General features: G+C 40.2%; 1 protein-coding gene across 1 annotated transcript; it reads left to right on the top strand.

The window, feature by feature from the left end:
- On the top strand, window positions 1-24,877 carry trpm2 (transient receptor potential cation channel, subfamily M, member 2). Its single transcript, XM_051959191.1, has 32 exons — window positions 1-390; window positions 2,192-2,360; window positions 2,446-2,626; window positions 3,335-3,498; window positions 3,596-3,776; window positions 3,886-3,947; window positions 4,020-4,220; window positions 5,652-5,754; window positions 6,803-6,924; window positions 8,697-9,071; window positions 10,883-11,020; window positions 11,104-11,233; window positions 11,315-11,460; window positions 11,759-11,871; window positions 12,459-12,557; window positions 13,082-13,295; window positions 15,263-15,381; window positions 15,478-15,610; window positions 16,184-16,355; window positions 16,986-17,166; window positions 17,297-17,478; window positions 18,086-18,218; window positions 19,585-19,672; window positions 19,871-19,955; window positions 20,048-20,193; window positions 20,295-20,359; window positions 20,491-20,520; window positions 20,601-20,687; window positions 20,780-20,858; window positions 20,963-21,064; window positions 23,893-24,009; window positions 24,084-24,877. The coding sequence occupies exons 1-32, from the start codon at window positions 221-223 to the stop codon at window positions 24,198-24,200; spliced, it is 4,404 nt and encodes a 1,467-aa protein (XP_051815151.1). The 5' UTR covers window positions 1-220; the 3' UTR covers window positions 24,201-24,877.
- The last annotated feature ends 257 nt before the right edge of the window (window positions 24,878-25,134 follow it).

The raw sequence follows: 25,134 nt of genomic DNA on the forward strand, positions 1-25,134 counted from the left end.
CAGTAATGCAGTCGTCCATCGATCCACTGCTGGCACCCGACTGCCTCCTGGTCTGTGCAGCGAGTTTGAGGTCTGATCGGGTATCAGCAGCATCCTCAGCAGCTCTGACATCACTGATGCAGTGCTGAGAGCGACTGCAGAGCCTCCTCTCTCCTATCATGCTGTCAGCCGGCAGCCCGAGGTGGATGTGAACGGATTTGCCTCCCAGTGTTGCACCAGGATGGGGGATGCAGAGTCGGGGCCACGGCTGATTAACAGTGCGGTGCTCCGGATAGTCAAAGCCTCTAAAGACCTCTCTGTGTCGCCTTCCTTCCAGCGTTACGCCTTCTCCTCCTGGGTCAAACAGAACATCTGCAAGAAGGAGTGTTGCTTATTTGAGAAAGATGGCAGGTAGGATGAGATGCTTTATGATTTGTTTATTTGGTGATGATGGTGTTTTAACTGAGCTTGTGGTTGCTGCTGCTGCTGCACAGCGATGCAGAGGCACGTCGCTGGGAGGGGAAATGCATGATAATTGAATTCACTAGTGGTTTCCAGTAATACATGCAGCATTATGCAAAAGTTTGGGCAAGTTGTGTTGATATTTGTAGTGAAAAGAAGCCCATACAACTCTGGCAACAAACAGGCTTTAAGAATGAATTCTTTTTCATATTAAATTGCACAATAATTTTAAAAATACATTAAAAAAACTAATTTAATGGACAGCTTGGGCAGCCTTCTAATTGTAAAATCTCAGAACTTAATTAACTCATTAGGATTTAATTGACTTTTTAGAACTTAAAGCAGGTCAAGAGCATCAGCTAATGACTGTTAATTGCTCTGAAGAACCGTGAGATCTTCTAAGTAACTGACTGAGGATAAGAAAATGAAGCTAACTGATGTCTACAAAGCAGAAAAAGGCTATAAAATGTTATGAAGACGTCTTCCATCTTTCCTGTCCAGCTGTCTGAATTGTTATTAGGAAATGGCAGTTAAGGGGAACTTAAGATAGGATGTGAAAGATGGAGAAAACCAGATTAAACCGGATTTCAGTTTGCTGGAAAAGAAAAACAAAAGTCTCATATGACTGCAAATGAGCTGCAAGAAGGTTTAGCTGATATTGGTGCACCAGTTGCCACTTAAAGACATCTTACTTGCTTATCACGCTCTCAATATCTGATATAGGCAAAGAAATATCTGGATAAGCTTGAATTAACTTTTTCATGTATTTTTCATGAAGGAATTGAAAAAAAATCGATTTATTTAGTTTCCCCAGTGGCGGTCAAACTTTTGCTATCAACTGTATACACTACGGGCTGCACAGTGGGAGAGTGGTTAGCACTTAGCACTCCCCGGTTCAAATCCCGATGTGGGCCTGGGATCTTTCTGCATTGAGTTTGCATGTTCTCCCTGTGCATGCGTGGGTTTTCTCCGGGTACTCCGGCTTCCTCCCACAGTCCAAAAATATGCTGAGGTTAATTGATTACTCTAAATTGTCCGTAGGTGTGAATGTGAGTGTGATTGTCTGTCTGTATATGTGGCCCTGCGACAGACTGGTGACCTGTCCAGGGTGTCCCCTGCCTTCGCCCGAGTCAGCTATGATAGGCTCCAGCACCCCCCGCGACCCTAGTGAGGATAAAGTGGTGTATAGAGAATGGATGGATGGATACACTACCGTTCAAAAGTTTGGGGTCACTTAAATGTCCTTATTTTTGAAAGAAAATAATTTTTATCCATGAAGAGAACATAAAATTAATTATAAATACAATCTAGACATTGTTAATGTGGTAAATGATTATTCAAGCTGGAAACAGCTGATTTTAATATCTCCATAGGGGTACAGAGGAACATTTCCAGCAACCATCAGTCCTGTGTTCTAATGCTACATTGTGTTAGCTAATGGTGCTGAAAGGCTAACTGATGATTAGAAAACCCTTGTGCAGTTATGTTAGCACATGAATAAAAGTGTGAGTTTTCATGGAAAACCTGAAATTGCCTGGGTGAGCCCGAACTTTTGAATGGTAGTGTACATGTTAATTCTGACAACTATGTCCAAATGGCCAATCTTTTGTTTTAGGGTCATTCCAGGTGAAATGACCAGATATTCCTTGGGGGTATTCCTTGGTGGCAACCACCATCTGGTGAAACCACACGGAATGACCCTTTATCTTGATTTCTCTGTGACACTCCCTGGCTTCTGTTTCTCCTCCAGAGCTGATGTGTGTAAATGTGGCTACCCAAAGACCAGTCACACCGATGAAGCCATCAAGCCAGAGGACTTTACGGGCGAGTTGTGGAACAAGCACAGACACGTCCGTGAAATGCCCACTGATGCGTTTGGAGACATCGCCTTTGGTGGTCTGGGGCAAAAGCAGGGCAAGGTGAAGCAGGAATTGTTCTCCACTCTAATAACATTACTGTGTATAAATGTGTGCCTGCATGACTTCATCCTGTGTGTGTTGTCAGTATGTACGAGTGTCCACAGATACCAGCCCAGAAGCCCTGTACCACTTACTGACAGAGCTGTGGAAACTTCCCCCTCCAAACCTGCTCATCTCAGTGACCGGAGGGGCCAAGAATTTCTATCTGAAGACTCGTCTCAAGAACATGTTCCACAGAGGTCTTATCAAAGTGGCCCAGACAACAGGTCAGAAACCAGAGAAAGAGATAGCTGTGTGTGTGTGTGTGTGTGTGTGTGTGTGTGTGTGTGTGTGTGTGTGTGTGTGTGTGTGTGTGTGTGTGTGTGTGTGTGTGTGTGTGTGTGTGTGTGTGTGTGAGGTGTTAATATGCACCAATCAATAGCCAGAAAGTCTATTAAAGCGTGTGGTTGTAAATGGTGTGCCACCTCCTTCCTCTTCTGTTTCTCCAACTCCATTCAGATTCATGCATTAAGAGGTTTAGAGGTCACCCCCCTGCTGAATTTTAGGATTTTTTTTCAGATAAGGAAACAATATTTTTGGTACCCATAAATGAAGACAACAGGAGGGTTGACTGCAACCCCAAGGAAGCTTCATTCCTTTTGGCAGAACGAGTTGAAGGGTCGTGTTTCTATAAAGTAAATTATTTACTTGTATACTAACTGTAAACAAAAAAGCTAATCCTGGGATTTCTACTGGTTGTTTACTGTCACTTGAAACATCTGGGAAGTCGCTTGTCCAGAAACAACCCCACAAATTAAACCTCAATTAAATTTCTTCTTTGCCATACCCCTAATCAGTTTGAAGCATCCAGCAGTCGAGCACACCCTTGCTAAAGTGTGTTCCTATGCTCAGTGGATGAGAGGGGTGTCTTGTGCTTTTTTGTTGTTGTTGTACTGATGGACACGCTTTTAACACATGCTATGGACTCGCTGCAGGTGCCTGGATCATCACTGGTGGTACCCACGCAGGTGTAATGAAGCACGTTGGGCAGGCTGTGAGGGATTACGCCCTGAGCAGCTCCGTTCAAGGCAACATTGTGGCCATCGGCGTGGCAACATGGGGAATAATTCACAATAGGGATGCTTTGGTGCAGCCAGATGTAGGTTAACACATTTACACAAGTCGCTTGTCTTTTTCTGGTTTGTCAGCAGCCTAACACAGTCTGATCGAGGGTTTTTGTTTCTCCTCCCCTGCAGGGCTGTTTCCCTGCCCATTATTTAATGGACACCAAGACCCAGGGACAGCTGTCGTGTCTTGACAACAACCATACCCACTTCTTGCTGGTGGACGATGGGACCCACGGGCGCTACGGGGTGGAGATTGAGCTGCGTAGTCATCTAGAGAAATGCATTTCCTTAAAGCGTCTTGGCAACAAAGGTTAAAAGCAGTTGCTGCAGTATCTTCAAAATCAGCTGATAGCATCTGAAATGTGATTGTTTTTGTCTGTGTTGCTCTTAATATTGATTTTTTATCGTCCAACCTCCAGAGACCGGTGTGACCATCCCTGTGGTGTGTGTGGTTTTGGATGGGGGACCAGGCACTCTGGATGTGAGTCAGCAGTTTTCTGCCTCCTTCTTCATCTTTAAGTGACTTGTCTGACTCTACTGTGTCTGCTCTCAGACCATCTACAATGCAATGCTGAATGGGACACCATGTGTGATCTTGGAGGGCTCTGGGAGAATAGCAGATGTAATCGCTCAGGTGTCAGGACTGCCAGTTTCCCAGGTCACGATCGCCCTCATCCATGTGCTGATGAAAAAGTTTTTTGGTCAAGAATATGAAACCTTTCGCGACCTCAGAATCATAGAATGGACCAAGAAGGTATGTGAACATACTGATGACCTCAACAGAAACAAACTTGTTTCCAAAATACTGTTTTTGTTTCCAGAGTAGACATGGATATTCAAGCTTGCTGCTTTGTGAGGTTGTTCAGAGACACAACAATGCTGCTAAAGCCTAATGTTAATATTAAAATGCTCACAGTAACAAGGACAACATGTTGATGTTCAGATGGTAAAATGTTCACCATGTTCACCATTGTAGTTTAGTGTGTTAGCATGCTAACATTAGCCAAGTGGCATCGAATGCAAAGTTCAGCTGAGACTGATGGGAATCAGTTGAGCATGATGATGGCAATAGACACAAAATCTGCTGATCAAAATTAATCAGATACATCCTCTGTGGACCACGCATGGCCGTAATGGATTTCCAGTAGTTGTGGAAATATTTCAATAATAGCCATAAGTGAAATTTCATTCAGGAAAAGTCAGATGATCACCAAAGTCAAAAGGGTTTATCATCAGGGAGCCACGAATGCTCACACTGTTTGTACCAATCCATCATGTCGATGTTGAAGTATAAAAACTTGGAACTGATCCTTTAGGGACCTTGGATTTTGGTAGAACGTTAAATGGAAGTCAATCATTAAGTGTCAAGAAACTTTCAGAATCACAAACCTCATGAGGAAATTCAGGGATCACCAAAATAACTGAGGATCATCAAAGTCAGTAGGATTCATCTTCAGGGAACCATGAATGTAGATTTTTTTTGCATCAATTCATCCCTCAGATGTTGGCATATTTCAGTTAAACGTTAACGTTTGATCTGCTAATGGTGCTACAGGGAAAATTCAAGGATCTGCAAGGAATTTATCTTTAAGAAACCTTGAATATGTGTAGAACATGTAATAGAAATCCAAAAACTAGGTGTCTAGAAACTTTAGATCACTAGTATCAGAACAGGGAACGATGGACACACATGTTTTTGTATCAGTTATCAAGATATTTGAGTTTACACCAAAGTGGCAGACAGACAGTGAAAATGAAAATGTTTATGAATGTTGGCAGCATTTTTGAAAGAATTATATGTGGTATCACATCACATCACATTATAGTATGATGCATTTCTGGGAAATTTTCTTGTCCTTTCGGGGTTACATGTAATTTTTTAGTTGTATATACACACATACAATACTGGTAATTGCTTCATTTTAATGTTACTGAACATTATTGCCATATGGGATAGAGTGAACCACGGCATCCTGATAAATTGCCTCACATTGTTGGTAGGCTTCTGTGAAACCGCTCTAATGTGGTTTCACTCCTATCCCAACCACATAATGTTCCCTATTGGCATTGGTAACTGATTCATCCAACAATTTCCTGCAGCTAAACAACAAAATACCAGAAATCACAGTATTTTGCACAAAATTTGATGTGAGATTTTGCACATCTTGTCTGTTTCCTGTTCCAGATTCAGGACATCATCAGGATGCCTCACTTGCTGACAGTATTCAGAGTAAGCGAAGACAAACAAGGTGATGTGGATGTAGCCATTCTTCAAGCACTACTTAAAGGTCAGTATATGTGTTTGAAGCAGATGCTCAGTAGCTGACTGCAGGAGAACGACACAACATTAAGTATGAGGGGGGAAAGGCTAAGTGCCAAAGCAGCTTTTAGCCAATATAATGTTGCCTCTCGGAGGAATAAATAAGTGGATTGTGGTATCAAATGTATCCTGATTGAAAATATATTTTTGACATGAATGATTGCATTTCTGTACAGACTGACACTGATAGCCACACTTGATCTATTTTGGAAATGATGCAGTATTGCCATTGTAATGCAGTGCTTCTACCAAAGACATTCAACCTCATGACAGTCTTATGAATGATTAATGAAACACATTTAGACCTAGCTTAATGCTTTTTGTGTATAAAAGAGTACAGACTCAGTGGGCACTAAAGCAAAGAGTGGTCAGTTCCTTAATGTTTTGATCACAGTGAGTCATCATTTTAGCTAAACTGCTTTGCCCAGATTTTCCATCACTGAGCTCCATTTGAGTAATTAAAACAGATTATTGTGTAGTCGCCCTGCTCACTCAGCGACTGTAGGACATCCACTGTCTTTCTGTCCTTTGAGACCACAGATTTTACTCTAGAATCTTTGTGTATGAGTAAAGTCGTCCTACCAACAACCTGAACTCTTTCACTGCTGGTGTGCATTACTGGTGAAAGCAAAATGTATGATTCATCCTTGAATTCAATAATAGAGCAAAAATGCCAAATATTCCCTGGTCAGATGTGAGAATTAGCTTGTTTTCTTGCGATAAATTAAATATGTTTAAGTGGTAAAATGTAGGTTAATCAAAACAAGCACCAAATATGTTGGAACCAAATGATTCAAGAATCATTTTAAAAATCAGATCAGTCAGCAAACAATGAAAATAATCAGTAGATGGATTCATGACAGTCAGAAATGTCTTGGGACATTAGATGTTTGAGCTATTTTGTAGAGAAAACGGTTTAGTAACAGAAGGATTGCATCTCTGCAGCCTAAACTAAACTACACGTGAACATGTTTGTCATATGCAGTAAATAAAATCACTCTAAATTCTCCACTCAGCTTCAAGGATTAGTGAGTCAATGGGAATTGAGACCTGGAGGAGACAGCTGGAGCTGGCTATAGCCTGGAACCGTGTGGACATAGCGGAGACTGAGATCTTCACCGAGGAGAGCCAGTGGAAGGTGAGTTTGCCTTTTATACATACTAACATCATCATCATCATATGTCTCAGGTGCGGGGCCGGTTCTGCACTGCTATGAACTGGTAGAAATATCAGATAGGAAGCTCTGGAGGTCAGTAGTACTGAGATAAGACAGGTTAGTAATCAAAGGGTTCCAGATATAAGACCAGATTCGGGCATCTTCTCCTTTTAGATTAGAGTTTTTGTATGATCTCTGGCATCTAAAGCGTGATGAATGAAGAGATAACTAAAGTCAAACAGCATTTAGAGCACTAATACGTTTGATCCATATCCAGGTTAGAGCTGGCTATGTGTTGGAGTGAGGAATTTTTGCCAGGCAGTGGGATCATGCTTTTACTTGTCTTGTTTGCTCAGAAGACACTTTGGCTGTAAGCTGTCCATCATAAAACTTAGAAACAGTACTGGTATTGGCTGTAGTAATTCCTGTATTTTACATTAGCCAAAGTTTTCCCTGCCCATAGCTTCCACCTGTCTGGTCTCAGAGGCAGAGCTTAGAAATAAAGGCTATCTTCTCAACTTAACTCGGTGTTGCAACATTTAGCCTCCTTAAGATTAGATAAGGTAAAATAAATGTAATTGACTGAATGAGAAAACATGCTGGTGGCACATTGACATATTTCACACTACACTTAAATTAACATTCCCATAAATTCAACTATAAGGGGAATTTGCTCAGTTAAGAACTATATTGTTCCAAATGTGACATACAGCACATGGGTCGATATATGATTACAGGACTTTTTGTAACATAGTTGACAGTTATAGTAGTTGACGTGGCTGCCTATAACCAAACACCACATGGCATTTGTAGAGAAAGATTCTTCTAAAATATTATAAAATTAAAGTTATTTATAAAGATAATGTAGTAAACCCGTTGACGTGATAAATCCACACTTTACTCACACACTACCTTATATTAAATAACTCAGAAAGCCTTAGGAGTCTTACCGGTATTTTATACAGGAGGAAATGTGGAGCAGGTCATGTGATCTGGAATTAACATCTTGACAGGTGTTTTTGTAATGGGTAACTTAGTTGAAAGTGATTCTGAGACACAGATACAATTTGTTATTTTCCATAAAAAATTTGATATATTGCCAAAAAAGAAATATCTGTCATGATTATCTCAACTTAATAAAAAGAACACAATCAAAACAATTTTCAAATCAGCTCATTTTATTATTATTTAGGTAATTAGAAGGTGGTTGCTATTAAATTCGAACGATTATTTAGTTGATGTTTTTGTAATATCCAGTCTTTCTTTATTAATAACTGATTGTTTACATAATAAGCAATTCTGGAATTTGTAAATACATGAGTATAATGAACATTAAAAACCTTATTTTTTTTTAACTTTTAATAAATATGCATGCCAGATATATCCTATGGACTTCAAACTCCCTCATTTATATATTGACCCACATATTAGAAATGCACTCCAAATATAGAAAAGCCTTGTGCCACCACTGTAAAGGGACAAAAAGTGAAACTGTCAGCTGGGTAGGTAACAACACACTGCCACAGGAAGTTAAAAAATCATACATCATAAAAATGTTTTGATATGAGGAGGAGAGAACAGTTGTACCATAAAACACTGCTCAGTTCTACAAACTGCTCTCCTAATCATCCAGAATTTTTTTTTATATTTCCAATTCAGAGCCTGAGACTTTAGTGAAAATCAATAATACTATACAAGCAGCGCTCCAAATGCTGATTCTGTCTTGTTCTCCTGCCTATTTTTCCATCCTCCAGTCCAGTGACCTCCACTGGGCCATGTCCTCTGCTCTGGTTGGCAACAAACCTGAGTTTGTGAGTTTGCTGCTGGAGAACGGTGTGAGTCTGAGGGATTTCCTGCAGGACGAGGAAACTCTGTGTGAGCTCTACAAACAGCTGCCCAGCTGCTTCTTTCTGCGCAAACTGGCCAAGCGGGTCCACAGCTCTCGCCGCAACCGGAGGCAAGCGTTCGCCGTCAGGGCTCGAGCTCGCACAGGTCAAGGAGAAATGATCTCTCTGACTCACGTCTCTGACGAGGTGCGACACCTGCTGGGCAGCTTCACCCGACACATCTACCCCCAATCCACCATCCCATTCCATTTCAACATGTCAATAGAGGACATGTCAGTGTCAGTGAGTATGTTTATCCAGCTTTTTCTTTTTCTCTCTAAACCATAACTTTGACCAACAGTCTGAGGCTATATTTCAGCTGAATCCATTGGAATGAATATGAATCAGCTGCCTTAATACCACTGAAACCCACTGATAGTATATCCCATGCACTCTGCTTTCTTTATTACGCCACCAAGGAACGCAGCGGAGTTATGTGATGATCGGTGCACGTTTATCCGTCTGTTTGTCTGTCTGTGTGCAACATTACTCAAAAACGAACTAATGGATTTATATGAAATTGTCAGGGAAGGTCAGAAATGACACGAGGACCAAGTGATCAGATTTTGGCAGTGATGTAGCTTGTAGTCTGGATCCACGGATTTGTTAAAGATTTCTGAATCATTGCAAGATAGTGACACAGCATCACTGTAATTATGACAAGTGAACACTACATCAGCTGCCTGCTAATGATCACATGATTGTGATCCTACTAAAAATCCACCACTGCGGACTAATCGGGATTTATCCATCAGAAATCAGACTGAGCAGCCTTGGCAGAGTACTGCACTCTCTGAGTAGTTGTCTTGTTTGTGTAATTACCCTGTGAGAATTTACTTTTTTAAATTGAAAACTCTAATTCCAATATTGTTGTACTTTACGCCAGCAAATACATGGATATACCATCATTTTACATACCTCTGTTTTTCAAAAAGTTGGAACATGCTGTGTGAGATGTAAATGAAAACAAAACTCAATGATTTGTGAGTCATTTCAAGCCTACATTCAATTGAAAATAGCACAAGGACAACATTTAAAATGTAAAACTGAGAAATATTGTTTTTTGGAATATGTTTGCTCATTTTGTGGTTGATGCCAGCAACACATTTCAAAAAAGTCTGGGACAGACGCAGCAAAAGACTGGAAAATTAGTGTAATGCTAAAAATAACTACGATTAAGGCAATAACATGATTGAGCATAAAAGAGTCATCTAAAAGAGGCTGTCAGGAGGAAATATGGGGGGAGGTTCACAAGTTTTCTAAAGACTGCATGGGCAAATAGTACAATTCATTCAAACAATTAATTTAAGAAAAACATATCAATGCAAAATTCCGAAGCATTTGGGGAATTCATCATCTGCAATGCATCATATTCTTAAAAGAATCAAAGAACCCAGAGAAATGCTTTCACTCAAAGAGACGAGGTTGGAAATCAGCACTGAATCATTGTGATCTTTGGGCCCTCTGGCAGCACTGCTTTAAAAACAGGCAACATTCACGAGTGAAGATCAATGCATGGAATCATGGAAGACTTTCAGCAGTGAACACAGTCACACACAAGTTAAATCTAAGTTAAAACACATCAGCTAAGGCACTATTAATGCAGAATCATACATGCAGGATATTGAGTGTGTGTGCGACCATCCATTCTGGGATTATATTGCTTATTTCAACAAGACTATGATAAAACCACATTCTTCATACAGTATTACAACAGCATGGCTCCACAGTAACAGAGTCTGAGAGTTAAACTGCACTGCCTGTGGTCCAGACGTTTCAATTATTTAAAACATTTGCTGCAATATGAAAAAAAAAATGTGGCAAGTGGGCTCCTCCTCGAATTGTTAAACAACTAAAAATCCAATATCAAGCAAGAATATTCAACTTTTAGAGACATGTTTCTGCTGCCAAATTCAGAATGAGCTTATGTTTTTCAACCAACTAAATTAAAATATTCAACTACTTTAAGTTACATCCATATTTCAGAAATTCTGGCTGTCTCCTGGCCACAAACAATTCATTTCATGTAACATTGTCCTCCATTTTCCCTTTAGCTATCTAAAAGTGAGGCAGACTCCGAGGCTCCAAACAGGGAGGACGCTGCTGACGTTCAGAGGGATCCAGGCACAGATCTCTTCCTTTGGGCTATCGTGCAGAACAACAAGGAGCTGGCTGAAATAGCCTGGGAGCAGGTGACACAGAGTTTAAAAGCAGTGTTTTGTTTGGTGTGTGCGTGTGTCTGACCTTGCATGTTTCTGTATCTGCATATGCACAGTGCAGAGACTGCATGTCTGCCGCTCTGGCTGCCAGTAAGATCCTGAAGAAAATGGCAGAAGAGGACAGAGACGGGGACCAGGCGGAGGACATAGAGGAGCTCGCCAATCATTATGAGCAGCACGCCATAGGTATGACACAGGGGGGGCTTTACTGACTGTGATTTCATAAGATCAGTGCTTATCTCCAGTGTGTGTGTGTGTGTGTTGTAGGTGTGTTCAGCGAGTGCCACAGCAGCGACGAGGAGAGAGCTCGGAAGCTGCTGGTTCGAGCGTCACACTTGTGGGGCAGAACGACGTGTCTGCGACTGGCTCTGGAGGCCAATGATAAAAGCTTTGTAGCTCAGCCAGGTGTTCAGGTAGAGCAGGAGACAGATTTTATTTATTCTTTTGCAGCTTTTCTAACATGTTTATAACTTGGAAGTGAGTCCTGAAGTGTTGGGACTTGAAAATGTTGTCACAGGGAGCAATAATTGAGGTGTATATTATAAAATGGCATTCAAGTAACATAAAAACGGATATTTTGTGCCACTGATCACTTAATTTAATTTGATAAGTAGCTTCCTGTTTTGTTTTTGAATTTTGAGATCCAGGTATCAGTCATTGGTGTTGAATCGAATTCACTGCTGACAAAATAACAAAATGTCTGTGTTTCAGGCTCTTCTCACTCAAATCTGGTGTGGTGAGCTTTCAGTGGACAACCCCGTGTGGAGGGTGTTGGTCTGCATGGTCTTCTTCCCTCTCATCTACACTGGCTTCCTGGTTTTCAGGTGAGTCCTGTAAGAGCACGTCAGAGCTGTGGAAACTGTAATCTGAGGGATAAATCTGAAACCATTAGGCACAAACTGAATGGGTTTTCATGTTGTCTGTTGTGCTTCAAGTGTAACCTAAACTCTGTTGATTTCCTACCATCGTCTAAGAGTTTGTTCCGACCACATTTGTTCCTCGTGGATGATGGTTCTCGCTATCCTTCAGGTTTTAAAAACACGTTGGACGGTTGTTAACCTGATTTTACTAGCTTCAGTAATCTTCTTAGTTTTTTTTTTTTTTTTTTTTGCTTGATGCAGGCCAATAATTTGACCCTGAGACAGATTACCATCCTTTCCACAACCACAGGATATGTCTTCCAACACGGCTGTCTAAGAATTGAGAAGCTCCTCACTGCAAGGGTTAAATAAGTAGTTGCAGCTCAAACATATTCACCACTGCAGTAATTATCAAATGGGAGGCTCTTACCTATTTGTTTAGTTAAATCCAGGTAGCACCTTTTTTTTTTTTTGACAGGCAGTGTAGTTGTGTGACTGGTTGTACTTCATCATCAGCGATGGTCAACATTGTTACTCTAATTCCCCCTTAGACGTGATGAACTCATTCAGAAAGACACTGAGAAGCGCGAGGAGATGAAGACGGTGGAGAAGGTGACAGGAAGTACGCTCCGAACAAACGCTCGCACCCCGTAAGTAAATTCAATTCAATTCAATTTTATTTATATAGCGTCAATTACAGTCAAATCGTCTCAAGACGCTTTACAGAACCCATATGCCTGACCCCCAGAGCAAGCCCAAAGGCGACAGTGGCAAGGAAAACAACCTTTTAACAGGGAAGAAACCTCAAGCAGAACCCGGCTCTATATAGGGGGGACCCATCTGCCTGCTGGCCGGGCGGGTTGAGAGGGACAGAGGAGGGCAAGGGGGAGGGATAGGAGAAGAGGGAGGGGTGGGAAAGCAAGGAAAACACAACACACATTTGGATACATGCATGACAGGATATGTGACACAGACAAAGTATAAGCTAACATTGAAAACTGACTCATAGTTTACTCTCATGATGTATGGCTCTGACATAAAAGTAGACGGTTCAAAGGCCAGCTGGGGGTAAAACGAGAAATAGGTGTCACAAATCTCACCTGCAGAAAAATGAGGAGTTAAATGTGAAAACTTCAGGCTGTGTCTTTAACCCCAGTGACCTCTGTGTCCTCAGCCTGCGGCGTATGAAGCCTCTGGGCAGCTGGTCCAGGCTGGTGTGTCTGTATGACTCTCCTCAGGCCAAGTTTTACGGGAATATTGTCTCTTACTTCGCCTTCCTCTTCCTCTTCGCTGTGGTGTTGATGATTGACTTCCAGACGTCACCGTCTCCTGCAGAGCTGCTGCTCTACGTCTGGCTGCTTTCTCTGGTGTGTGAGGAGGTCAGACAGGTGAGAGGCAGCAGCTGGGACGCACAAAACCGATGCAAAAAAAAGAAAATACAGTGCTTTTGTTTATTTGCAGTTTCACATCACTCCTTGGCTTCAACTAACAATTAATGTCAGTCATTTGTTCTTTATGAGCTCGTGTTGATCTCCTGTATTGGTTCTCTACACGGTATAATGACAGCATAGTTTATTGACAGCAAATCTAGGTTTAAGATATACGACCTTATCTAAGAGCTGCTCTGCAGATTTGCATGATATCATTATTTGAGTAAAACCAAAAACAGAATGACAAACTTCTGTAGCTATAAACAGTGGTCCTCTGCACTCGTTTAGTATCAGATCATAAAAGTGTTTCTGGGAACTACAGGTGTAATTAACTAGTCCAGGGAGCATGATAATATTACAGTAAAAATACAGCCAAACCCTAATAGAAGGCTTCTCTTTTTCCAAAATAGGTTTAAAAAGTGTAAAATTGGATTTTTTTTGGAGTCAGCAACAAGAAAAACCCTAAACTTTAGGCTGCAACAAAAAAAAAATGACACAAATAACACACAAAACAACACAAAACAAAATCATCTAAACGTAGATTGACACAAAACAGCACAAATGAGACAAAAAGAGAAACACAAAATAGCAAAAAACAGACACAAAATAAGACAAAAATTATATGGAATATTTCCAACCTGAAAATGCACCATGGCAATGACAGTTATAGAAAAACAAATACAGCCTTTTGTAGAACCACTCTAATCAACTTCTGATCAACGTTCTCAGAATCGATTTCCAAGTTGAACATGTATGTTTAATGTAATACTACAGCTTGATGTAGAGTAGTTTTATAGTGTTTGGAAAGCGTCACCGTCACGAGCTGGTGTGTTGAGCAGCAGCAAGAGTGGAGAGGTGGGTGGAAGAAGACGGTAGATCTGCCCTTTCTAGAGGAATGTGACCTAAATTATTTTAATGCACAACGGGGTTATTTTAATGAAAAAAAAAGAGTCATTTTAAAAACTGAAAAAAACCCAACAGCATTTAAGTATGTGACTTTGATACACTGAGATGAACTTTTAGAAGTTTCTTCAATGACCAGAGAGGGACTGCAATGTAATCAGTCAGGTACCAGTAGATGGCAGTGTATGAATGATTGTGTTGCAAGAACCAATGAGAAGAATTTCTGTTTCAGTTGCATTAACCGTCCTGTTGTCCTCATTTATGGGCACCAAAAAATATTGCTTCCTTGTCTGAAAAAAAAAATCCAAAAGTTCTGCAAAAAAATTCCCCAAATTTCTGAAAATTTGCAAAACCTTCAGGAAGAAAATTCCAATAATTCTTTAAAAGTTTTATTTTTTTAAAAAAATCCCCCAAACATGGCAAGAAATTTCGCTGAATTTTGGTTAATTAAACATATTGAACATTTCTCTTTTTTTTTTCCGCCAAAAAATGTTCAAAGATTTCCCAAAAATTTTGAAAATGTGGACATCAAGAGCATCCCTGTGAAAATATATTTTTTTCCCACATTTTCAAACTTTAAAACGGGTCAATTTTGACCAGCAGGACAACACGAGGGCTAAAGAAAAGACTTCACCATCCAGTTTCTCAGTCTTGTGTACAATTCAGTGAACTGTGGTCAGCTATAACACTTTTTTTTGTCTCTTTTGTAAATGTGTGAAATTTAGCAGGCTGTTAACAAATCTTCTTATAAACACTGTTCATATCTAAGGATACTTTGACTGTTCTTCAGGCTAAAACAACACTATTAGGTTTTATAATCAGACCTTTTTCCTCTCTTAATTTTAATATTTTATCCTCTTAACCGGGTTTTTTGTCCTGTTTGTTTCATGGACCAATTTTAGTTACTGAATGACACCTACTTAAGGTTCCACTCAACCAATGAGCTCATATATTGTTTTACTACATTCAGTAAATATCACAATCTCAACATGCCGGTATTGTTTTGTCTTTTTCTGTCTCAGCTGTTTCATGATCCCGATGGTTTTGGGTTTCGTAAGAAAGCCAAGATGTACATCAACGAGCTGTGGAACATTTTAGATGTCCTGTCCATCCTCCTGTTTATTATTGGCCTGGCATTCAGGTATGTTTTTCTGTCTGTGACACTCAGAGACTTTGGGTCAGAGAAATCTCTCCACCCACTGGATTACCTATGAATCACCAAGTTTTTCTGCTTCAGGTTGACAACCAAGCTACTGTATCCGGGGAAAGTGCTCCTCTGCATCGATTTTGTGGTCTTCTGCCTCCGTCTCATGGCCATCTTCACCATCAGCCGAACCCTGGGACCTAAAATCATCATAGTGAAAAGGATGGTGAGAGAGTTACACTCCAATATAATGAATGGCGACCTGATGTAATGTGGAAGCAACAGCAGAGAACAAAATGCTACGCTCCAGAACACCTTTTATCTAATACAAAAAGAGCCTTCTGCCTCAGTGGGCCTCCATCTGGTGTCTGCAGATGAAATTTGCTCTTTGTGTTTTATAAAAGGTGTTTTTGAACAAAGTGCTACAGCTGGTCTCTTTGTTGCCACACCAGACTTCAGTGGGATTTGCATTCGGCTACTTTCAGCGATTCCACTCATTTCAGTTTATTCTTTGTGTGCACAGTTTTCATCATTTTGTTTGTGCAACAAAAGGTGAAGGTTGTCGCTGCTGACTGACATTATATTGCACAATGTTCAATATTTTCACAGTAAGGATTCATTTTGTAAGGTCATCTCCTGGGCCTGGTTGGACCCTCCGGTGGGCCGGTTTTGGACTGCAGGCCATATGTTTGACATCAGTGATATAAGCAGGGCACTGACTGACAAGTTCTGAGATTGTCAGCTGTGGTTGCAGTGTTTGCAGTGTTTCTTGCTCATGACAGATGTTTTTCTCCTCCAGATGATGGATATGTTCTTCTTCATGTTCCTGCTGAGTATCTGGGTGGTGGCATACGGTGTGGCCAAGCAAGGCATTCTCATCGAGAATGACGATCGGCTGGATTGGATTGTCCGCGGGGCGGTTTATGAGCCCTACCTCATCATATTCGGGAGTTTCCCCGAAAACATTGACAGTGAGTGGAGATGGAGATCTGTCTTTGCAGTTACAACACTGTGTAGTTTTGTCAAGTGAGAATTTGTGTACACATATAGTTGTTTCATTTTGTCATTTTGTTTCTCGCTTTTGTTGTTTTTTCTCGTTTTTGTAATTTTTTGTCTTGTTTTTTGTCTGACTTTTATCGTTTGTGTCACGTTTTTGTCATTTTGTTCCTCGTTTTTTGTTGCTTTGTGTTTCCTTTTGTTGCTTTGTTTCCTTTTGTCTTCCTTGTGTTTTTGTTTCAGTTTTGTCATTTTGTGTTTTTTCAGTTCCAGATACCCGTGACTAAATGTTTTGTGACTTTAGACAATCTGTGAACAGTAAATTATGTGTAAATGATAAACTGAAGCATAATGTTGAAATTTCGCTTACCTTTCTTAAGAAATTTCAGCTTGTTCATAATGTTTTGTAGAAAGATAGTTCTTTTAATGTCAATGTTTTCAGTATGTACCCATTTGCACTAAAGCAAAGGAAAAATTTGGACTTGTTATTATGTTGTGATTTTGCTAGTCCATTCCACTTAACATCAAATTGAGTTGAACGTGGCCCCTGAACTAGAAAGAGTTTGACACCCTTGTATTTGTGTACTTGTTAATGCTTTCTGCAGACGCTGCGTTTAACATCGACGCCTGCACAATGAACGGCACCGACCCCCTGAAGCCCAAGTGTCCCGTGCTGAATGACAATCAAACACCGGCCTTCCCCGAGTGGCTCACCATCATCATGCTTTGTGTCTACTTGCTCTTTGCCAACATACTGCTGCTCAACCTGCTCATAGCCATCTTTAAGTAAGTTCTCTCCAAGATCCTAGTGAGAAACATGCTTTTTCTGCAAGTTCAATGTAAACGCTTGTTTTCTTTTCCTTGTGATCACTGCCCCTCTTTGTCATTCTGCTTCTTTCTTTGTGCTGCTGCTCAGCTTTACATTCCAGGAAGTCCAGGACAACACAGACAGAATATGGAAGTTTCAGAGATATGAGCTGATTAAGGAGTATCACAGCCGTCCAGCCGCCCCTCCTCCTTTCATCATCTTCAGTCATCTCTACCTCTTCATCAGGAGCGTGGTGCTGCGGAGGCCCCCCATCGTATACAAAGAGTTCAGTAAGGACTGAATTATTTATTTCTGCTGAAGATTTCTCTGGTTTAGCTTCAGCACCTTGTTTAAAACTTTACTTTCTGTGCAATAAGTGACTGGCTTGCTGATGTTGGATTGCAGTGGTGAAATTTGGAGCCACATTGTTGGCATCGTAAGGAAGAAATTGTCAGACGAATGAAACGGTAACTACAAAAGACATTGTAGTTAGAGACAGACAACAACAAAAAAATAAGAACACAAAGCCCCACAACAGCAGCAAGATCTACAGGAAAAAGAAATTGGATTTTGTGTTGATAGAAAAGTTGAAAAAAATCCAAGCATAGAACAGATTTCCTGGATATTCTTTCCGAGCTTTCAGCCACATCTCATGGTGTTCATCAACAGTGGATGTCAGATGATTATGATATTATCACGACTTAATTATAATATTTTCATCATTTATAAGGAGTGATGGAGTACTTCTAGTCCTTGTGATGACATTTGCCCTTTCTGTTTTACCTCAATCCTAAGTTGTCTGTCATTCAGGCGCCTGTTTTTGTGTGGATGTGCGTACATGTGTGCACACAGAATTAGGTTATGTGGTGACGTAAAGCACGCAACGCTGTCTTTCAGAGAACGAGCTTCCTCCGATAGAGGAAGAGGAGCTGTTGTCCTGGGAGGCCTTGATGAAGGACAGATACCTGCTGTCTGCACAGCAGGAGCAGAGCCAGAGTGTGGAGAGACGCATCCTGGATACAGCCCAAAAGTAAAATCCCACAGTAACAGAGCCGAGTGTCGATACATAATGACCCTTGAGAGTGCTGCCGGCTATGCATCATCGCACGTTTAATATGCTTGAGTTGTGAGCAGTTCAACCAGAGTGTGATTCCAATTGTTTCTTATGAGCCCCGAGAGACTATAAGGAATCACATTTTTTAGAATTTAATTAACTTGAAAAGAGCATTATACCGGTGTTTACAGCATTTTATTTCTCCTGTATCGCATTAACAATGCTGGAATTCCTAAGATTTAGATTGTAACAAGCTTTGTGGCTCTGATGCCCAGCTCTGTGAAATTTGGTTGAAAATGAACTTGGGTCAGAAAATGGGTCAGATTATTAGGTACAATGTGAATAAAGTATTACTTATATATATATATATATATATATATATATAAATGTATAAATGGGTCAATATATAATTCAGGGACTTTTGAAGTCCATAGCATATATCTTACATACGTTTTTAATAAAAGTAGAAAAATACTAATGTTTTTATGTTCATTATGATCATGTCTTTACATATTCCATAATTATTTATTATGGAAACAATCACTTATTCATGAAAAATGACTGAATATCACTAAAATGTCAACTAAATAACCATCCAAATTTAATAACAACCACCTTCTAATTATCTAAACAATCATAAAATGAGCTTATTTGAAAATTGTTTTGATTGCGTTCTTCTGATTAAGCTCAGATAATAGTGACAGATATTTCTTTTTTGGCAATATATCAAATTTTTTATGGAAAATAACAAATTGTATCTGTGTCTCAGAATCACTTTCAACTAAGTTACCCATTGCAAAAACACCTCTCAAGATGTTAATTCCAGATCACATGACCTGCTCCACATTTCCTCCTGTAGAAAAGACTGGTAAGACTCCAAGGCTTTCTGAGTTATTTAATATAAAGTAGTGTGTGAGTCAAGTGTGGATTTATCGCATATCAATAGGTTTACTACAGTATCTCTATAAATAACTTTCAATTTTACACAATTGTACATATAATATTTAGAAGAATCATTCTGTAAAAATGCCATGTGGTGTTTGGTTGTAGGCGGCCATGTTGATTTTTGGCCTGAAAACAGCAAAATTGTCAACTATGATACAAAAAATCCTGCAATTACATATTGACCCATATATAAAAGATTTACAGGACTAATTTGGCATTTAGGCAAATGTGCCTGTTTGTATTCATGAAAAAAATTGGATAAAAACATGACAGCTGTATAAAAACTGTAACCATGAAGGAGATAGTTTACTGAGCCTCGCTGCTGCTTGGTATTTAATTAATTTTTTGGGAGTGATCTGCAAACACACACTCATACTGCACTTGTTTGTTTTCTAAGGGTTACCATCATAAGCGATCGCCAGGAGAGAGAAGAGGAAACGAGCTCTGCCGCCATGGTGAAAAGACTGGCCCGACTAGAGGAGCAGGTTGTGACCTGATTTGTGGTTGTCAGTGATGTCGCACCTGCGTCTGTTACATTTCACAGTTACAATCACACGCGTCTTGGTGCACTCATGTTTTGTCGAGTTATGTTTCCACATGTCCCCTGTGGAGAAATCAATCATATTTATCCTCGCCTAAGCAGTTATGTAAAATATCTGATCCTTTTTACTTTATCTCATCAGGTTTTCCAGTCAACCAAAGCCCTGCAGTGGATTATGGACAGTTTGAAATCTCAGGGTTTTGGTGCAAAAGAAATGCCATTACTGAGTCAGCATTTACTGTTTTCTATTACACTACATTTCCATAGTGCTTGTTCGTATTTTCCCAAACCTCCTGCCCACTTTTACTGTTTCCTGCAGCCTCAAACGCAACAGACGACACCACTGACTCTCTGATGAATACGTCAGAGAAAGAGGACGGTTTCCACGTGAACTCCCGCCAGCTTCACTACCCAAACACCAAAGAAAAACGCTTCCCTGTGCCTGAGGAGAAAGTGCCGTGGGAGGTAGTTCACGTCAATTTCTACCATGAAATTATGAGCTGCAGGGCCTCAGAAAAAACGCTGAGAGTTTTGGATTCAGGTGGTTTTCTTGTCCTCTTTTTCAGGTCGGCTTCAGCTCTTACATGCCGACTTATTACGCCTCTGAAGGCAGTGGCGACAGTGTGGATGGGTAAATATATTAATCCTCAGGGACTCATGAACACCACTTTTCAGATTGCATTTTGAAATAAAGTCCACTATCTAACCACAACAACCTCCTCTTGTCTTTGTATACTTTTCATCTATTCTTTGTCTTTGCAGGTCAGAAGCAACAGCCTTAGATAATTACAGGTACGATACAAGATCAAATAGCACTTACAGTAACCTTGCAAGCGCGTCTTGATGTCTCATACGGATCGTCTCATTACCAGGAACCCAGGAGGGAGGACGGGAATCAGGGGACGAGGTGCACTCGCCCATCTGGGTCCAAACCTGAATCTGGACCTCGTGCTGACACGGTTGGTTGTCCTAGCAGAGCTTTTTAGAAGATTGTTTCGCCACCACTGGATTGTCTGGCACGATCTAATCCTCTGAACATTGATTTTTCTAGCTGGCGAGACAGCGAGAGGTCCGCTTTGGAGTACCTTGCAGTTTTTGATGAGAGTCGAGGAACCTTGGCCTTACCTGCGGTGAGTCCTGCTGTGTGTTCACTTCAGGTGTTCTTTCTGTTTTTTCGCTGTTCAAATAAATGCTCTGTTCTCTTGTTGTTTTGTTAAAAAAAAAACAACATCAGGGGCCTGTTGACTCTGCTGATCGCCTGCCAGTGATTCTTAAGAGAACCATGGGAAAGAAGCTGTATGAAATGATAAATGCAAAAGCGTCAGAGGCAACAAAGGTAGGTCTGCTCAACACTTTGGATTTGCAGAACTTTAAAGCAGCCAGAGGAATAGCAAAGAACAAAAAGTACACCAGTGAATGGAAAATGGCAATAAATTTGCAACCTGAAGGGTAACTGAATGGTTTGAGGGCAGATCACATGGACACACAGTTCAGATGGTAGCCATGGATCATTTGCTGCATGTAATTCCCCTGCTGGTTCTCCTGCATTCACCGCCCTTCTCTCCACTGTTCCTTTTGAATCTTACTAGAAGACAACTATAAAAATGAAAGGAGTGCACATTATTACTAAAACTATGAAGAAAAAGCACCCAGAGATGAACAGAGACAGCAATAACATGCACTGGATTAAATGTTTAAATCAATTACAAGCCAGAATTAACAAAGAATAAGAAAAAAATGTGAACAATTAAGCATTGCTAAAGTATTTGGTGATGTGCTATATACCGGTAGTTTTTGATTTTTTTTTTTTTAAAGTTGCAGCCAGGACATGAATGAAAAGTTGGCTTCACAGAAAGCCAGTTTGGAGTTTGCAGCAAGTATTCATTTTATCAGACACACCTGGTTGAAAGTAATGCAATGTAATACAAGATTTATGTGATAAATTCTCCTTGAAAGAGATAGTGATTCAGTTTTCTAATCATCGTGAACCATATTGTGTTGCTCTAGTGCTTCACTGACCAATCTAACAAGTGGTAATTGATATGAAACATGGTGAACAAGAGGGGAAAAAGCTCCTGTGAAAGTCACAGACATGTCCAGTTGCAGAGATGGCTGATGACATCACAGCACAGCAGTTAACAGTATGCATATACAGTGGTTCCTCATCTATCGCTGGGTTATGTTAGACAAAATGGGATGTGTGAATCAGATTTAAGAGCTAACAAAGATGAGATGGGGAGATCCAACAGGTCAGTAGAAGTTATGAAAGCACTAAATAATCCTGTGGAAAGCAGCAACCCAGCAGAAGCCTGTGGAGCCCATACAAGGCATAAGACAGGAAATTCATGCCCTCTCTTCGTCTGCGCTCATGAGTTGAAACTCGGGGCACGCTGAGCCGAGCAGAAATAATGCCAACCTAGCAGAAATAAAAAAAGAGGAGGGGGTCCAACTTTGGATACGATAACTTCATGGGCATCTGATTGTGTCTTAGGACGATGGGTTGTGACTTTCTGGGGCGGAAGCGGTGTGTTTAGAAGAAATTTGCACAGATATAAAAGACGATGTTACTCTTTGTGCAGGCAGTTAAAATCTCGAGATTTTGCTCATGTTTGTTCTTACAATCTCTGTACTGAATAAACATGACTCGCATCAGAATCTGAAGACTGCTTAAAGACTCTTTCTTGAAAACTTTTTGAAGACTCCAAGTTTTGATCTAGAATTCATTTTTGACAAAGCTGCCTGATCATCACTGGCCCTTAGCAGGTGGACTGAGTCACAACATGCTGCTGTGAACTCCTCCCCGTTCCAAAGCACTCACAGGCGGTCAGTCTAGTAACCCCACAGAAGTCCTGATTAGAGGAGACCCATACCCCTCTTTGTCCAGACGGCAAATGAATCACGCATGTGCAAAGCCGCTGCACAGCCCGTCCTGAGCGGGATGTAAATGAAAATGTTTCTTCACTGTCATACTAAAATAAATCACTGCATTCGACTTGCACGGCTTGAGTTCAGAAACACATTTGGGGTGTTTTTTACTCTCTTTTCGTCTCTCCCACAATGTTATTCCTCTCTCCTACAACGTCCATTCCAATTACATGCAAAATGGTCAATTATGCAAAGTAGGCGCTGACGTCATTTAGCAACTTTTAGGACAGCCGATAGTTACCTTCCTTACTGAGGACTGTGGATAAGGCGAGATGCTGAACACTGATACAGGAGACTGATGCTATGGTTTAAAATAATATATATAAAAATACCTATATACGGCAAAATCCTGAGATATCGCAAAAATACCAAATGCAATTTAAAAACCTGCGACACAGTGAAACCGGGAAAAGTGAACCGCGATATGGTGAGGGACCGCTGTACACTTTACAGATATCCACTCCTCAAACTGGCATTCAACCTTTCTCTACACAGAGATTCAAACATTCGCATGCTTCCGGACTTTGTGTAGTAAGATTGTAAAGGTGATTAACCTTTAAGAACAGGGTTTCTACAGATTAAAGGGTACAACAAGGCATTTTTTCTAAAGCTTCTTGCAGCTTAAATTAGTCCGTGCTCTGCTGTTCAGGACACACTGGCTGTTGTGAGGCATTTAACCTACAATCTGGCTATGTTAATTCAACCCTCCTGTTGTCTTCATTTACAGGCACCAAAAAACATTGTTTCCTTGTCTGAAAAAAAATCTAAAAATTCAGCAAAAAAAATCCCCAAATTTCTGAAAATTTGCAAAAACCTTCAGGAAGAAAATTCTAATAATTTCCATTAAAAATTTTATTTAAAAAAAAATCCCCCAAATTTAGCAAGAAAAGTCTTGTAGATATTTTCAAAAAAATGAGTAAAAATCTTCCCAAAAATCCTAAGAAATATCTGAAGTGATTACATATATGTCAGTAACACTTGTAATATTTTCTTTAAGAACATTCACAAAAAAATTTTTTTGTGAATGTTCTTAAAGAAACATTTTTAAAATTTCTTTTTTTCCACCAAAGAATATTCAAAAATTTCCCAAAAATGTGGACATCAGAAGTTTAACTGTGAATTTTTTTTTCTCACATTTTCAAACTTTTTTTCAATTTTGACCCGCAGGACGACACGAGGGTTAAATGGATGAGTGATAATTATTTTAAAATCATTTGTCTCAACTTGATTCTGTTTTAGGTGTTTGAGGGTTACGTGGACGACTGCAGGAACACAGATAACGCCTGGGTGGAAACCACCGTCCTCAACATTCACCTGGACAGAACTAGCCAGATGATGACGGACATCAACAACATGGTGAGAGCGTTATTATTGTTTCTTAATTTGTGCAGCAGTGGACTGATATTTGCCTCTCCTGCCTCTAACTGCAGGTGGTGAGCAGCCATGGAGCTCTTCAGTGGCAGGAGGTGAGCGGCAAAACCAGACTGAGCTCAAACCAAAGAGACTCTCTGCGGCAGGTTGCAGCGCTCCACAACAGGAAGTTCTGACGTTTTGCTGTAAATGTGCCTCTCCATGCGCAGGTTATTTCCTGCCTGTCAAATGTGGCCTTTTGTTAAAGCTGAAGTAGCCTAATTCTTTTGCACTGAAAACACTTGAGAATAAAAATAATGAAGAGAAGACACTGTAAAGCCATAATGGATGCTGCTGTGGATGAAGTGAATGTTCACTGGGCTGTAAAACTTCATACAAGCCTAAGAATTTAACTATGCGCCTGAGAATAAACACCTGAGAACGCTGAATATGGTGCAAACTAGATGCACTTTTACTTCACTGCAGTGGGCAATATAGCACCTTTTTCATGCAATATATGAAAATTCACAAGCATTGGTGAAGTATGCCAAACATAATATATAATTGCAAATAATTTACTTATAAAAAATGATGCACTATTAGAGGATACGCAACACTCTGTAGTGAGCTAACCCCAGCTTGACCTGCTTATTCATAAGACAATGCACTAGTAGTAGTAATAATACAACAATATGACTCACTGTGTATAATACTGTATGTCACACAAAGGGACCACACTGTGTAGTTACTACTTTTATGTTGATATGGTTTGCTGCTACTTACTTGAGTCAAATTTTATATTCACTTGTAACGGAGAATTTTTACTTTGTGGTTCTAGTGCTTTTATTTAAGTAAAGTTCACCTGTAAAATGTAGCCGTCTCGATTTCCCTGTGTTGAGTCGAACTGCAATGACACATTAATCTGAAATTATTTTGATAATCAGTTCGAGTCAAAAAAAATCTAAATTCTCTGATTGCAGCTTCTTCAATATGAATATTTTCTGACTTCTTTGCTTTCTATGACATTGATCTGAATATCTTTCAGTTGAGAGGTTTAGGATATCATCTTTAGGTTTAAGAAACGCTGAGTGACACCATAATCTGATATTTTATAGACCGTGCTAAATGTTT

This window comes from Acanthochromis polyacanthus, chromosome 14 (genome assembly GCF_021347895.1).
Source record: "Acanthochromis polyacanthus isolate Apoly-LR-REF ecotype Palm Island chromosome 14, KAUST_Apoly_ChrSc, whole genome shotgun sequence".
Taxonomy (NCBI): Eukaryota; Metazoa; Chordata; class Actinopteri; family Pomacentridae; genus Acanthochromis; species Acanthochromis polyacanthus.

Excerpts from the sequence above, each read along its gene's own strand:
- trpm2 (XM_051959191.1), top strand. The coding sequence starts at position 221 with ATGGGGGATGCAGAGTCGGGGCCACGGCTGATTAACAGTGCGGTGCTC. Across the intron at positions 11,021-11,103 it reads CTGAAATAGCCTGGGAGCAG|TGCAGAGACTGCATGTCTGC; the intron begins GTGACACAGAGT and ends GCATATGCACAG. Across the intron at positions 17,167-17,296 it reads CTGCTCATAGCCATCTTTAA|CTTTACATTCCAGGAAGTCC; the intron begins GTAAGTTCTCTC and ends GCTGCTGCTCAG.